Here is a 17,112-nt window from a genome sequence, read left to right on the forward strand (position 1 = left end):
CCAAATGTTCACAAATGTTTAGGCAAATACTTTAGACTCAAAAAGAAATTTTTTGAATGCCTACAACAAAAAGTCAAATTTCACATCACCATGATGTGAAATTGTTATGTTTTTTGCACCACTTTGTGAAAATACACTTAATCTTGTATTTAACCAATCACGACAATATCTATCTCTCACTCGACAGGATATTGCTTCTGTTGTCAAAAAGATATCTCAGTTCATGCATCACCCAACTACTAATCATTGATCATTTCCCAAATCTTTCTTGTGTTATATGTGTTGTACAACTAATCATTGGATTCTCTTGCATCATGACACTTCCTCAACATTATATGCCTTCTCTGTTATTAATTGAGATGGTAATAAAATATGACTACTCCCACTAGTGCTTTAATTGTTTATTTATGTCACATTATTTAAAGTTCAATGAAGAAGCGTACCATTTCCAAATCATCAAATCAAGCAAAATATAGATCAGTTAGCACAACAGTTACTGTATTCAATTGGTTCTGTTCTCTTTAAACTGAACTTGGATTTCAACTTTTTTATTTTTTTGTAATCTACTATGATAACATTGGCACAACTCATTTATGCTCCAATCCTATGTTTCACTCTCGTGTGAAGCATATAGATATTGATTTTAACTTCATTCATGACCAAGTTTAGAATGGTACATGTAAGGTCTTGATAATAGACCTATGTAACGCAATGTCCAACGCGTAATGATTTTTAAGAGCAACTACGTCTATGTCGCTACAAGAATTGCGCAATTTGTGATAATATTTAGCATGCACGTGCTAGTGAACACAATGAGTTTCCATAATCATGAATATAGAATGGCAAAAAGCCTTATGCATTGATGATTTAGAATTAAGTATAACAATTGAACACACAAAAAAACCCAAATTATTACCATGGTCTAATGGGCATCAAACTGCTCTTGGATGAAGGTCATCGATAGTGTACTCCCCATTTGTAGAGAAGTTGCTGGGAACTACATGTGTGGGAGTTGCAAGATATTCCCCTCATTAAACAGGGAGTCGTAGAAAACTTCTTATGATTGGACTATCTCAAGGTGTGCAGCAGGACGTTGACTCATATCTTGGTAAAAGTTACCAACCCCTAGTCTTACAAGTGCATCAATTTTACTTAGCGCTAATGATGCAATTGGGGGAGGAATGGACGAGGATACACCAGGGCTTACATCCATGGCTGAGCTATCAACACCATGGCTAATGATAACGGGAGCTGTGTTTTCAACAAAGCTGGCGATGACAGCATTATTTTGGCCGCAGAAAAAGCAGTATCACCGAGAGGCTATGCAGCTAAAATGTTAAGGTTGTCGTAGCGAAGACGACAATAGTAGCACTTGAGGAGTTGCAAATCACAGGGAAGTCTTCAGTTAAGTACAGGTGTTAAAAATCTTATAAAGTTAAGTCCTCAAACATCTGTTGGGCATCAAAGGAAGGAAACTTGGAGTGATGAGTAAAGATGGAGTATTGAAAGGAGTGGAACATTCAATGTGAATTGAAAGAATAGGCTAACAAATAACCAAATTATCGAAGGTAGCAACTATAGTAATTGATCTAGGAGGTTGAGCAGCTGCATTTTGTAGAGAAAATGTCAAGACAACGATAGAACTAAGAGACAAAATTGATGGAGAGGTCATTGGAGGCAACTCAGCTGGGAGAGAAATTGAAGTGGGTGGGGCAGGAATGTTGGCAAGTGGTAAACTTTCCAGCTCAGTGGTAATGGTGTCAATTTCAGTAGATGGCATGACAGGTCAAGGGACGACCGTTGCAGTAATGATGATGGAGTCTAAAGTGGTAGTAGATCTTGGACTGAGGAGAAAAGATTGAGCTAAGGTCGTGGAAAGAGATTGGGAGAAGCACGAACCATTATAGGAGGCAGTGATTCTACTAGCTCTTTCTAGTTTACTGGAGAGTTTTGGATTGATCTGACTTCTTTATCAAAACCAGGCAAAAGAGAAGCAAAAGGTGGTAATTTGGGTGATGGGGAATTTGGAAGGCTAGGTGGAAAAGTGCTAGTTGAAGATGCAGAAGGAGAAGAATCAACAAAAGTTTTAGGAATCATAGAGTGTTTTGAGCATTTTGGGGTAGGTGGAAGCTCAATAGCACGAGTTTTGTCTACTGTTTTAGCCAATCATTTAGCGTCGGCAGCACCTGAACTTGAAACTTTAGGATGCTTTTCCCTATGCGCTGTCATTATCCTCTTAGATCTTTGAGCAGAAGGAGAAGGGGAGATAGTAAAGTCCTCAACTTCAAGGTGCGAAGCTATACTGGAAAGAATAGCAAGGGAAAGATCAGTAGTTGATGGAGTGACAACAATATTGTGCTGAGTGGCAGAGGCCTCTACAGGGTCAGCATCGCAAATCAAAGTGTGAGAGCGGAAAGGGGAATGGATGATTTGAATGGACCCATTATCTGAACCCTTCTCAAAGTCAAAATATTATTCTCAGCCTCACTAGACTGTGCAAAACCCCTAGAAATCATGGTTTAGAGCATAGTCAAATCTATCAACAATATGTGAGCATGATTGGCTTTGTAAGATGACAAGAAAGCGAGGTAACGGTCGAAGAATTTTTTCTCTCTCTCGTTGTCATGATCGGCTAAGAATAATTCTCTATGATGATAAATGGAATGGGGAAAACAAAGCCTCGTCATATATCCCTTAATTGGTTCTCTGAAAAGGAGCCTAATGCCGATGGGATCATCCTTGTGCTCATAGATGATTTTGTATGACTAAAGGTGTGATTCTCGCTTTATTGGCTATGAAACATTTGTAGGCCATTTCATCTCAAAAAGAAAGGAAAATTGAAGAGCAAAAATTAAACACAAAACTTTGAGGCAAAAAGTTAAAAATGAAAGTTAGTGCTAGTAAAGAAATTTACCTTCTTGGAACACGTGTGATATAACAAAATTTTCCTTAGGCATTTAAGGGTGATACCAATTGCCCCCAATTACGAAGGGAAGCTCATCCTAACCTTTATTGACTATAGGGCGATCTTTGAACATGAAGCGTGTCTTCTTGGGGGACAGATAGAAGGTAGAAAATGATTGTTTTTCAAGCGTGCGATTGTGTAGAGTCTGCAAAAAGCAGCAGAACATATCTTGAACAAAATTTGAGGTTTTGCATAGTGTTCCAATCATAGCGGCCCCACAAATAGCCTGGACAGCATTAGGGACCAACTACATCAAGTGAATCCCAATAATTGAAAGGACATGCACGAGAAAGGATTGATTTTAAATCGATGTAATTCTAGATGCTTGGGCCCCATAACGATTTATTATAGGGCACAAATGTCTTCGTTACACCATTTTTTGAGTTCTTCATCGCTCAATCTTCTGATAGTTATTTCTGGAGGGAATGCGCATTTTCTTTTAACCTGACTAAATGCTTATGCATACCTTTCTTTGGTAGTTTTTTGGAATTTTGGTAATCCTGCTTGACGAAGTTGTGGAAGAAGCTTTGGTAGGATTCTTGGAAGAGAATTTGGAAGTCATTGATGATCAATTTTTTGAACGAAAATAAGATCTAACCCCCGAAGTGACGTGACATTGTATTAAAATATAGAAAAAGTTGATTTTGAAGAAAGATTTCAATAAAAAAATTAAAGTACGATTGATGAGTTTTGAGCTTAAAATGAATGAGTAGATTGATGAGCTCTTAGCTCAAAATAAACGAATAGATTGATAAGCTCTAAGATCAAAATAAAAGAATAGATTGATGAGCTCTGAGCTCAAAATGAATTAACAGGCTAATCAGCTCTGAACTCAAAATAGATAGACCAGAGGAAGAGCCCAGAGCTTAGATTGAGCAAGAAGATCGATGAGCATTTGAGCTCATAACGTGAAGGGAAAAGAGGCAGGAAGAATGTTAAAGAAGTCAGACACGTAGACCAATCATGATAAGCCTTCTTAACCTTATTCTTTGTCATTTTGTTTTTATAAATAGGAGACGATAGACTTATTTTGGGGACCTCAGATTTTCAGATTGATTAGTGTTTGTGAAGATTGTGGATTGAGAGTTAGAGCATTGTATTGGCTTAAGCATATCAGAGTATCTTGTTACATGTACTCCATCTTTGTTCTTGTTTCACAATTCATTGAAGAACACATTCATGTTGTTGGATTATCCATCAGAATGTGCAATAATCAGAGGAACTACATCAACAAACGACAATGTATTATATATATATATATATGTGCAAGTGAAATTAATGAAAGATCTGGGGGAAGATTTTGACCCAAACAGTACCTTACGTGTAGCAAATGTATTTTTGTCTACACTTCTTCGTACTTAATTTTTGTCTTTACAATTTAAGAATGTTCTATCTTCCCATAGCTCCATCTTGCAAGGGCACAATAAAGATTCACAAAATCTCTCAATCAATTATAGTCAATGATTGATTTCCTAACCAAGATTATGTTCTAATTGATCATAAGATCATTCTCATTGATTGTAGGTTATTCTCATTGATTGTAGATCATGTGTCTGTCAACTTGTAACCTGTATATATAGAGGAGCAATCCCCCTATTAATAACATCCAAAACCATATTCTTTATCTCTCTACTTTCTTATAATTACAACTTGCATGGAATTTTTTAGGTCGTAGATACAAATTAAAATGACGTATGCGTTAAAGTATAATAAAACTTGAAGCAAGATGGAGCAACAATGACAAATGAAATGATAATGGAGAAAAGTAATCATATGGCCTTTTAGTTATCATTACCACTCACATCTATTTTGAAAGTTCAAACCATAAGTAGTACTAAATAAGATCACACTCATTACACAATCTATTCCTCCTCCAATCCATAATTCCAAACAAGTTCTGTAAAACTTATTTTAGATCTTAATACGTACATTAATTATTACAAGCATAAGTACACATGCATAGAACGAGTGGTAATATGATCAACCTTGACTGGATCGTAAACTTGAGATTGGGGAAGTCGTCACTCGTTGTAATTAGTAACGTGTGGGGTTGGCTCGAAATCTTCAGCAAATGAATTCTGATGGGCATTAGGACGATTAGTATTTCCATGGTAAGCTGTGACATCACCCATACTTGGTTTAAAGTCTTTGGTAAACAACTTTTTTACAGATGATTCAACATCATCACTAGGATAAGCAGTCATTTGAGGTTCGGCTTCAAAGTCTCTGGCAAACAACTGTTTTACAGATGATTCAACATCATCGTTAGGATAAGCAGTGGCTTGAGGTTCTGGCTCAAAGTCTTTGGTAAACAATGGTTTTACTGATAATTTAGCTTCATTGTCAGGATAAGAAGTAACATGAGGTACAGGTTCGAAGTCTTCAGTGAAAGAGTTTAATGTACTTTTATGGTCAGAGCACTTGGTTTTCTCTTTGGGAATTTTTGGTGTCGAATGATCAGAGTTACTAAGCATAATAAGCCCTGCAATTGCCTTTGGCATCGGCTCATCTTTCATCACGCTTCTCCAGTATTCTCCCGCTGGATCTTTTCTTGATTCAGTCCTGCTAAAACACAGCTGTACCAACAACACATTATTAAGATAAACTATTTGTGATATATAAAATGTTACAAAATCAAATGAGACTATTAATAATTAATATTGTATATATATATATGTAATCAAAATCAAAAGAAAATGTCAGGTATAGTTCGAGTTAAGTTAACTTCTCCCTGATCTATATATTTATTGAAATAGAAAATTGGGAACTGAGTTAATAGTAAGCAATTAATATATAATAGGTAATAGATTAGATTGAGAAGCGAATTCATACTAAATGTACTGAAAGGAGGGCTAAAACAGCACGTGTAGATTTCATGATGACTACAAGCTTACGGATATTCACAAATCTATTTATTCTGTTTTTGTTGATTTGTAAATGCATATGTTGCTTCTATTTATAGGTGAATTGCCATGGATAAGTTGAATGCATTATTTTTCGAAAGAGTAATGTTATTAGACACTTAAAATAATGTAGTCTTGCAACTTTAGTTGCCTTATTAGCAACACTCTTCTTAAAATAATTAAATGAAAACATATAAAACTATTATCACGTTTTCCTTCCAAGTGGTTACAAAAAGTGCTGCCGGAGGGGACAAGAATTTAATTCAAGATATTGTGTCCATAATCTATATCTATTTTAATCAATGGCTAACTTAATTGAAAAATGATTTAAATAATTCATTTCATTTCACTTAGTCAGAAAATATCTAACTAAAATTACAATCTAAGAATAAATTAAATAGCCATGAATAAAAAATAATGTGCTGTTAAGAATGATCTAAATTCGTGGCTTTTTCTTTTATTATTATTTTTAAGTTGTTTGTGATCTCTTTGTTTTATTCAGAAATAATACGCACCAATGAAATGACAGCTTAAGAGTGGTTAAGTGTTTATAATATTACTAACTAAATTAAAATAATTAGAAGGTATGTATATTTGGTTTTGGTATATCTATATACATATATGAGCCATTTTGGTGTACAATATAAATTGAAAACTTATATATACTTAATCTTGACCAAACAAGAAACCATTTGCTTGGAATTCTTTTAATTACCAAACGATTACTTGCAAATATAGGCTTTTACTTCGGTTTTTATACTGAGCATACAAAAAAACTGAAGTAAAAACCATTTTAAACTCTTTTACTTCATTTTGAATTTGACGCTTTCAAAAAAATTACATACTATGTTTTTTTTTAAAAACGAAGTTAAAAATTCAAAGGGAAGATGACCATGTTTGGTTGCACAGGCCCGTGACTTCTGTTTAGTAAGAATAAAGATGTGAAAAAATAGTCAAGTCAAACGCGTTCCTTATGCACCTTTTACTTTGGTTTTTATAAAAACCGAAATAAAAGGTGCACAACCCAACCCCTTCTACTTTGGTTTTTACCTAAAAACCGAAGTAAAAGGGTTATATAACCCTTTTCTCCCACCCAAACGATCATATCTCTCTCTCTCCTCTGTAGAAAAAAACCCCAAAACCTCCATTAACAACCGTGAGCCAACACCATTTTCGTTTTTCAAACCCTTTTTTTTCTTTATTTCTTACCACTTTCCTTCATTATAAACCGATATATAGCCCCAAAATCCTTTTTTTTTTGTGTGTTTTAGAGAAAAAAATACATTTAGTCGTGGGTATTATTTCTCATGGTTTCTTAGTGTTTCTTGCCGGATTTTGACTGGATTTTTTTCTTTACAATGTGTTTTTGAGCTTCAAAATAGGTATGGATTACTAAAACATTGTTTTGTTGATAATTTTTTATTTTTCTATATTTTTTTAATTTTTTTTTATATTATTCCGAATTTTATAATTAAAATTATTAATATTTTGTTAACTTTTCTAATTATTTGTTTATTTTGTTATTTTAAATAATGTGTTAAAAATTTGGTTTATTATAAATATATATGTATATTAGTAAATTTAGAAATTGTGACAAGAGATGAATTTGCTTTTTAAATATTTGAAAAAATAAATAGCTTGAAGGTGATCAAAGTGTTGTTCATTAGTTTCTATAACTTGTTTGATTTTCTTTTATTTATTGGTTTGATAATTAATTATGTAGTTTACTAATTATGTAAGTAATGTTTTAGTATGGTCGTCGATTGAGTGGTGAACTTTTTTGTTCATTTCGGGTGAATTGAAGAGTAATATTGAAGGTTAGTTATTTTTTTTATTATTTATATTACTACAAGATTTATGTATAAAGATAAGGCTAATTAAATCACGCATATTGGATTTAGTGAAAGTTATGTTTGAAAATTAGTGAAGTAGGCTCTGGGAAATTTACGTGCTCTGGTGATATAAGGATGGATTCATTTATGCTTGATTATTGTGTTTGTTTGTGTTGTTTTTATAGGAAATTATGAAACTGCGTTATGCTATAGAAACAAAAGATACTCTGATGAATTTTTAAAAAAAATTATAAGACTAGAACCTAATAATGATGGATTCATTTATGTTTGATTATTGTGTTTGTTTGTATTGTTTTTATAGGAAATTATGAAATTGCGGTATGCTATAGAAACAGAAGATACTCTGCCGAATTTTTTAAAAAATTTATAAGACTAGAACCTAATAATGATGGATTCATCTATGCTTGATTATTGTGTTTGTTTGTATTGGTTTTATAGGTAATTATGAAATTACGGTATGCTATAGAAACAGAGGATTCTCTGTTGATTTTTTAAAAAAATTCTATAAGATTGGAACCTAATATAAGTTTTTTTCTAACTTATTAGGAATTTAATATTGTTATTAGTATGGATAAATCATGGATGCTTGAGAGTAGAGAAACATCACAATTTCAAGATAGATTCAACAAATTTTTAGAGTTTTGCCTAAAGAATTGTAGTGATCCACAAAAAAATTCGTTGTCCTTGTATCGATTGTGGTAATGGAGTAAAGGGGAATATTACCATGATAAAGGGTCATGTATTTTGTCGGGGATTTGATATAAGTTATAGTAAATGGTATTGGCATGGAGAATTATTAAATGACAACCCATATCCATTAGGTAGGCGAGGTGTAGATGATTTTGAGAGTAATGATTTTGATAATCATCCTATAGAATTGCTTGATGAAGCACAAGAAGAGTTTTTTCATAATCCAGAAAAATTTGATAGTATGGTTAGAGATGCAGATAGACAATTCTTCAGTGGTTGCAATAAACTAAGATTGCCAACAATGGTTAAAGTTATAACATAAAAGCAGAAAATAGAGTTAGTGATAAGTGTTTTAGTCAATTTTTAGCTGCTTTCAAGGAGATTTTTCCGTTAGAAAATTGTTTTCTGGAGTCTACATATGAAGTAAAGAAAACATTAAGTTTGATAGGGTTGAAGTATGAGAAGCTTCATGCATGTCCGAATGATTGTATTTTATATCGTAAGGAGTATGCACACATGGACACTTGCCCAGAATGTGGTTTATCACGGTACAAACCTAACAAAAGTAAGGAGATTAGGAAACTTATTCCTCAGAAAGTGCTATGGTACTTACCTTTGATTTGTGGCTGAAGCGATTATATCAAAACGCATAACACTCTAAGAACTTAATATGGCACGAGACTGGACGAGTGAAAGATGGTAAACTCCAGCATCCTGCAGATTCACAGGCTTGGAAGAAGGTAGATTATATCAATCCAGAATTCAAAAATGAACCAAGACATCTTCGTCTCGGTTTAGCTGCTGATGGAGTAAACCCGCATAGATCTCTTAGTAGTAGGCATAGTTCATGGCCTGTCTTCCTGGTTATGTACAATCTTACGATTCTTTCATTAATGATTTCAGGCCCAAAACAACCAGGACACGATATCGATGTCTATTTGGCACCATTAATTGATGATTTGAAAGAGTTGTATGAAAATGGTGTTGAGACATATGATGGTGTTAAAAAAGAAGTATTTAATTTGAAAGCGTGTTGTTATGGACTGTTAATGATTTTCCATCATATGGTAATCTATTAAGTTTGAGCACAAAAGGTTGCCAAGCTTTTCCAATTTTTTGCACCAACACAAGGGACCGCCGCTTGTCAAATGGACGCAAAATGTGTTATATGGGTCATAGATGATATTTGCATTTAAGTCATCCTGACAGAAATAAAGAAAAAGTATTTGACGGTACTGTGGAACAAGACCTTGCTCCTTTGCCATTGTCAGGTGAGCAAATTTTTAAGGAAGTAGAAAAAGTTGACTTTAGGTATAGGAAGAAGAATAAAAACAAATAAGTCAATGGATATTTCCAAAGAAAATCAATTTTCTTTCAACTTCCTTACAGGAAAGATTTACTCGTTAGACATTGCTTGGATGTCATGCACATAGAAAAAAATGGGTGTGAAAGTATAATTGGTACATTACTTGATATCCCAGGTAAAACCAAAAATGGTTTGTCTATTCGTTTAGATCTTGTTGAGATGGTTATAAGACACCGCTTAGCACCTGAAGAAAAAGGTAAACGCACACATTTGCCTCCTGCTTGTTTTACATTGTCTAAAGAAGAGAAGCAAGTTGTATGTCAATCATTGGCAGAGATGAAAGTGCCTGATGGTTATTCATCGATTGTTCGAAACTTGGTGTCTGTGCAATATTTTAAGTTAATTGGAATGAAATCACATGATTTTCATATATTAATGAAACAATTACTTCCAATTGTCATTCGGTCAGTTTTACCAAAAAGAGTTCGAGATTGTGTGAGAAGTGTGTGCATCTTCTTTAATCAACTATGCATAAAAGAATTGGAAATGAAGAATTTGAATGCATTGCATGATGAAATAGTTGAAACTTTATGCAACCTTGAAAAATATTTTCCACCATCTTTTTTTGACATCATGATACATTTGATGGTCCATTTAGTAAGAGAAGCGAAGTTGTGTGGGCCAGTTTGGGCGAGATGGATGTATCCATTTGAAAGGAATATGAAGGTGTTGAAATGATATGTACATAATCACCATCGCCCTGAAGCTTGTATGGTTGAGTGTTATTTAGTAGAAGAAGCTGTGGAATTTTGTTCAGAGTACATGGTTGGGGTCGACATAATCGGAATTAGCAAACCACGGAATAACTCGGATGGAGTTGATAGAGGATTACAAGGGAAAGGAACAGTAGTGACCATATCTCGTGCAGAATTAGATCAAGCTCATTTAGTTGTGTTGGAAAACAATCCTGAGGTTCAACCATATATAACCTAAGTTATAAATTTAATAAAGATTATGCTCATTTTTATGTATAATTGAAATTTTAATGATGTACTTTGTCTTTACAATGAGCACATGGAGTTATTACAATCAATCATTCCAAACAAGGTTAAAAATAAACTGAAATGGATTATAAATGAGCATCATAAAACATTTAGTCGATGGTTGAAAAATACTATTCTAGCAAGGTTGGGAGAAGAAAACCATGGAGTGTCGACAAAGTTAAAACGCATATCATTTGGAGCAAGTGTTCATGTAATAAAGCACCATGCTGACATTGTTGGAGGAAAAAGATTTCACACAAAGTCAAGAGATGATGCTCGAATGGTTCAAAATAGTGGAGTAAGTATTGTTGAAGAAGCAATGCATTTCGCTAGTGCAAAAGACAATAATCCAGTAGCTGGTACTATGACATATTATGGGGTTGTTGAAGAAATATGGGAGCTTGATTATTCCTCATTTCAAATTCCCCTTCTCAAGTGTTCTTGGGTGGACAACAATGTTGGGGTTAGAATTGATGAACTTGGATTCACTTTGGTTGATTTAAGTAAGAAAGGTCACAAGAATGATCCTTTCATCATGGCTACCCAAGCAAAACAAGTGTTTTACATAACTGATCCTGCTGATGATAAATGGTCAGTTTTTTTACGAACCCCAGAGAGGCAGCTTATAGAAGATGAAAATGATGATTTGTTTCATGATAATTTTATTGTTGGACAACCAATACATGAGCAAGTTGAGAAAATCCATGATTTCAATGAAGATGATGATGATGATGGGGAATACATTAGAGATGATATTAGAGACAAAATATGGGTAGATTGTGAATCAACCAAGAAAAGAAAAAGGAAAAGAAAATGTGTCCAGTGAGTAATGTATTCATTTTTATGTTAAATATGTATATATTTATGTCATAATTGTAACATTAATTCTTGTTTATGTGCAGATGACAAATTCTGAAGGGGAGAACACACCAAATAGGCGAAGCCCAACAAAGAAGAACAATATAAATAATCAAAAAGCTACGTGAATAAAGAGAAATATTAAGTTTAATGATAAGGGTCAACCTATAGGGAAAGCATATAGCGAGATGCAATCGTACCTTGGAGTTAAAACTAGGAGAATAGTCTCTCTCAATTATAAGGATTGGAGACATGTCCCACAAGAATTGAAGAATAGAATATGGGAGGATGTATATGTAAGAAAATATTTTAATATATTGATCATTTTCATGAATTACTTTGCATTTCATTAATCATTTCTTTCTATTTCAGGGTGGCTTTAACATTCCAGAAAATTGGAAACCAGAATCAATTAAATGGTCGGGAAGAATGATGAGAGATTTTAAGACCAACATCACTAGTGACTACATCTACCCTTTGGCAAAAGAGGGTCTGATAGATGAACTCCAATTCCTTCCTAAGAAATATCCAGAACTTGACCTAGAAGATTGGAGGACCTTTGTTAGCCACCGTTTATCTCCTGAGATTATGGTACTATTATGTATATATTTTACGTATATGATTTATTAGTTTTGAAGTATTAATAATTGCTTAAAAACTTATCGTTACTTATTTTATTTAGGCTTTGCGGGAAGCACAACGTGAAAGAGCTCTCAAATATACTTCGAAGCATCGTACATCTCGTAGAGGGCTTCCCAATGTTAGAGAGGACTTGGTAAGTAATTCTCATCACTATTTTACAACTGTCAACTTGTTATGAAGAATATTGCACTCACCAACTTTAATTAATTGTTGTATGTTGTAGAAAAATGAACTAGGTGTGGCAGATGTAGAACGGTACCAAGTTTGGATAAGAGCACGAGAAAATAAGAAGGTTCTTGTCACAGATTTGGACAAACAAATTGAAGCAAGAATTGTAAGTGGTTTCAAGCAAGTATTTTAAAGTAATGTAGGAATGATAAAGTTCTTATAAGTTACTAATATAAGCGATCACTGGTTTGTTTGACAGAATGAGCTGAAAGAAAAAGTTAGTAGTGGAGAAATCATTGCAAAAGGTCGGAATGACATATTAACGCAAGATTTAGGGACACCTGAGCACCCAGGTCGTGCTAGAGCACTTGGGTATGATATTATTTTTTATTTGTTGCATTTAAATTCATTCTACAATATTTTAGTTTTTAAATAATTGGGTTGATTATTGTAGGTCATTTGCGAAGATTTCGTCCGTCTTTGGAAGAAAACAAAAAATAGCAAAAGAAATGGTTGATGTTGTTAGTAAGAAAGATGCAGAAATTGCGAGGCTTAGAGCAGAACTTAAAGCTTTAGAGGAAGAAATAGCTAAACAAGCAGGTGGGATAGATGATATGGATGAACACGACAATGATGACATGCAGGATGACGTGCCTCCACAATGTACAACTGATGTGTTACTTTTTCAGATAATATTCATAACATGGTAGCAGAGGGTGTTATCATTGATGGGGTGTGTCCACTGACTATTCATGGTGTTCAACTGACAGACGAATATGCAAGGGTGCGAGTCACCAAAATGTACCAAGAGGATGCTGAAATCCCATGTTCTGTTGGGGAGATACGCTATGTTCGAGATACCTATGACGTATTCATTCCTTGGCCAAAAGAATTAGTTATGACTGATCAGGTATAAAAGAATTCTTTAATTTGTTACCTATTAAAATATTTGTTGGTCCATATTTTTAATATTATTTTTACTTGATGTTGCGTAGGGTCCTCTAAAAAAGAAACCTCCTATGTCAACAAGCCCATCCAAGGATAAGAAGAACCATAATTCTTTGACTAGCACACATCGGTCATCAGCTGGATCTCACGTCAATCTAGAAAACACTCTAATAGAAGGCAAACCATTTGCCGATCACATCATGAATCGCATCCATGTTAGCCTTCAGTTTATGGTGAGAGAATTTTGTAGAGTTAAGGGAATAAACACAGGCGTCTCAATTCCAGTGGACCCGTCATTCATGAATCGCGAGTCAATCTTTATAACTTCAGAGGATGTGGAACAAGTTCCTACTTTATATATGATTGGAGGCTCAACAATGATATTCAGACTAAGGTACCCCTTCAACTAATTCTTTAGAATGATATGAAATTTAGAATGATTATGAGTAATGCTCTGTGATCTGTTGCAAATTTTCATAGTAAATTGAATGTTTATAGGTTTGGGTAGTTCTATTTATAGGGGAAGCTCTGCCGAAATTTTTCAAAAATATTTAACACTTAAGAAAATTTTGCAGATGCATTTGGTTTCCAAATTAGTGTGTCTTTTACAAGTGTTTTGACATTGAGCGTGTTAGCATTAATAATGTTAACGGTACGCCCTGAGTATCAGCACGTACTTTGTCGAGGCAGCTCAAGAAAAACGAACTAATAAAAAGCCATAACTGATGTGCCACGTGTTCACCGTTCATTCGGAGAAATTTAGTACCATCCCCTAAACGAATAGCTCGAGCTGATGGATCGTTTAGCTGCTTATCACTTGGAACCATTGTCAGCATGGCGTCAAAAGGCACGAGCTAGCATTACATTAAGCTCGTGGTACATCAAAGGCCTGACATATCGCAGAATCTTTATAAAGTCAACCACACAATATAAACGTGCCTATAACAGACATCACGTGTCTGTTTTATTCCAAAATTCCCGGATACGCAATATAAATGTGTGTGATCAGACATCCCACACCTGATTTAGGCCATGCGGCCCATTATCCATTCTCACCTACTGATTAGACTACACTTTAAGGTAAGGTTTAGAGATTAATCATCAGTGTCACAGAGATGCCGTGAAGGATAAATAGATCACAGGATGACCCCAAGGCCTATTCAGAGATCATTCTCCTATAAATACCAAGACACTGGGTAGTGCAAAGGGTTGGATTTCTTCTTGTAAGGAAAATACTCTGTAAAAATAGCAAGAGAGAGAAACAGTAATAATATTGACTCGTGGACTAGGGGGATTTTAACCTCCGAACCACGTAAAAAGGATTGATCATTTTTCTCCCCATGATAATTAATTGCCAGCATCCTTGACTATTTTCATTTTCTTATTACGGTTTACCATTAAGCACTAATCCATCCTAGTTATTCATATAATTCACTATTGGTGAAAAACCGCGTCAATGGTTTGGTGCTTTCATTGAGAGGATTTAGATTAGTGCTATCCCAAAAACTTGATAATGGTGGTCACTCGTTCGAGGCATGGTAACAAGGCGGATCAACATGGTGGGCAGGAGGCTCACCATGCCGCCGTATCCAACAAACAAGAGTCGGAGATCCAGTAACGATCGGGGAAACAGCTGATGGGCCATGATGACACTGGGAGTTCAGCGCCCCTACCTCCAAATCCGAACCCAGGTTACCTGACGGCAGTAGAAATGGAAAACATGCAGTTGAGGAGTCATCTAGCCAAGGCAAATAGATAAATCGAGGAAGTCTTGGCCCGGCTACCCCCTCTTGCAACCGACGTTGACGTCAGAAAGAGGCAAAGCATGACTCACAACTCCCGCCGGGATAGTCAACCCAGGCCCAGTCGATCGGTTAGAAACTCAACCACGAGTTTTGCACCCATGTTGCGCCATCGCCTGAAAACTTTGTTTGATGATTTTCCCAGGGCCCATCAATAAGTCAGCCGCTCAGTCAGAACTTCAACCCCATGTTTGGCTCCACAATCGAACACACCCAGGAGAGCTCAGGGCAACTCGCGGAGGAGGTCCGGGGAGAGCTCACGTGGGCAACCTGCTCCAGCCAGCCCTCCCATGTCGCGGTCAAATCGCCTAGTGCAGAGAGCTGGAGGCGGTGGGATAGAGCGACCGCGAGCTAGCTTGGTCTGGTCAGATGGGACTAGGATTACTTCACCAGTTATGCATCCCCCTTCGCCGATAAGATATCCATCTCCTCCTCGTGCTACTCGAGATATTCCTGTACGGGAACAACAAAAGGAATCCTCCTCCCGCTGTTCCTGTTCATCATTTGCGAGCGCACAAAATGTCCCAGATCCTCTCCCTCGACAGCAGGCTCTGTGCTTTTCCAATGGGAGCTACTGGACCGAAAGCCACCGAAGTGGCAGATCTGGAGGAGACATACGAAATCATCTAAGTTTGGCACAAAGCCCAGGGGCCGCCTCGCAGACCGACCTTCGAGATCGCCTTAACTCGCGGAGGGGCGAGCCAGCCAGAAACGAAAGTCGTGCTCGCCGAAAGGATGGTCCTTCCGAAATACATGACAACGGGGAGGTCCCGCCAAACCAAGCTTAAGCTTGGAGGGACAATAACCCACCTAACACGTACAATGGGACGGGAGTTGTTGAACAATCCCAGAACAACCCAAGGATCAAAGACCAAACCCTCGAAAGGCTAGCTCAGATGGAGGAACTGATGAAGAGGCTCCTGTCAGAGAAGGGAAAAGACGAATATGACTCAGGGGACGAGCTCAAGCTTTTTGCCCCCAACATCGCAGCGACGGCATACCCGCGCGGGTTTCAGGATGCCCCATCTATCCAAATTCGATGGAGATAGAGATCTGTCAGATCATTTGGGGATGTTCAATACCTTGATGATGGCCCATAATATCGGTCCCGAGCTAAGATGCCTGATATTCCCTTCAACTCTGATCGGGCCAGCAAGGAAGTAGTTCATGCAATGTAAGAAACAGTCGATCAGCTCGCGGAGGAATTTCTCTACCGATTTCAAGAGGGCATTCCGAGCCTCTCAAGCAGTTCACGTCAAAGCAGATACCCTAGAAAACGTGAAGCAACAACCCGGGGAACCCTTAAAAGCTTATCTGAGCAGGTTCGCAAATGTTGCAGCCCGAGCTAGGGACGTGGACGAAAGTTCCAGCCTCATGGCTATGAGAACTGGAATCCTTGTTGGGGGCGAGCTGTGGAAAGAAATCCAGAGGAAAGGTGTCAACACTGTGGATGAATTCTTGAACAAGGCCCAGGAATGGATAAATTTGGAAGAAGCGCGAGCTTCGGTTGCGGGAACCAGCCAAATCCCTGACCAGCCTGTTGGAGCAGAAACGGACGTCGTAAATATGACTCAGACCGTTCCCCATAATAATCAAGGGGGTGGAAGCAAGAGAAAGGGAAACGGTGAGGGCGGCCAGTACGGTCCGAAGAAGAATAAGCCCATGGAAAAGTTCAAACTGGTATTCACGGTTTATACTAACCTCATAAACACTAGGGAGCACATTTTCCTAGCGAATTCTGCCCGCCTTCCCTGGAAAAAGCCAGAGCCCTTGAAAAACCAGAAGGCTAAGAGAGACCCTTCCAAATTCTGTCGATTCCACAACGACATCAATCACAACACCGATGATTGCAGGCATCTGAAGGATGAGATCGAGACACTCATCCGGGTCGAACCCTTGGCTCAGTATGCTCAGAATCGAGTCACTCCTAACCA

At 36.6% G+C, this 17,112-nt stretch overlaps 1 protein-coding gene across 1 annotated transcript; it reads right to left on the reverse strand.

The window, feature by feature from the left end:
• Positions 1-4,770: 4,770 nt before the first annotated feature.
• Positions 4,771-5,864, reverse strand: LOC133819750 (organ-specific protein P4-like). The gene is made up of 2 exons (XM_062253080.1): positions 5,798-5,864; positions 4,771-5,541 (listed from the first exon to the last, which is right to left on the reverse strand). Exons 1-2 carry the CDS (start codon positions 5,840-5,842, stop codon positions 4,987-4,989), a joined length of 600 nt encoding a protein of 199 aa, XP_062109064.1. The 5' UTR covers positions 5,843-5,864; the 3' UTR covers positions 4,771-4,986.
• Between the last annotated feature and the right edge of the window lie 11,248 nt (positions 5,865-17,112).

Source organism: Humulus lupulus, chromosome 1 (genome assembly GCF_963169125.1).
Source record: "Humulus lupulus chromosome 1, drHumLupu1.1, whole genome shotgun sequence".
NCBI classification, from domain to species: Eukaryota; Viridiplantae; Streptophyta; class Magnoliopsida; order Rosales; family Cannabaceae; genus Humulus; species Humulus lupulus.

Coding starts and splice junctions, on each gene's coding strand:
- LOC133819750 (XM_062253080.1), bottom strand. CDS start 5,842: ATGAAATCTACACGTGCTGTTTTAGCCCTCCTTTCAGTACATTTA. Junction 5,542..5,797: donor CCCTCCTTTCAGTACATTTA/GTATGAATTCGC, acceptor TTGTTGGTACAG/CTGTGTTTTAGCAGGACTGA.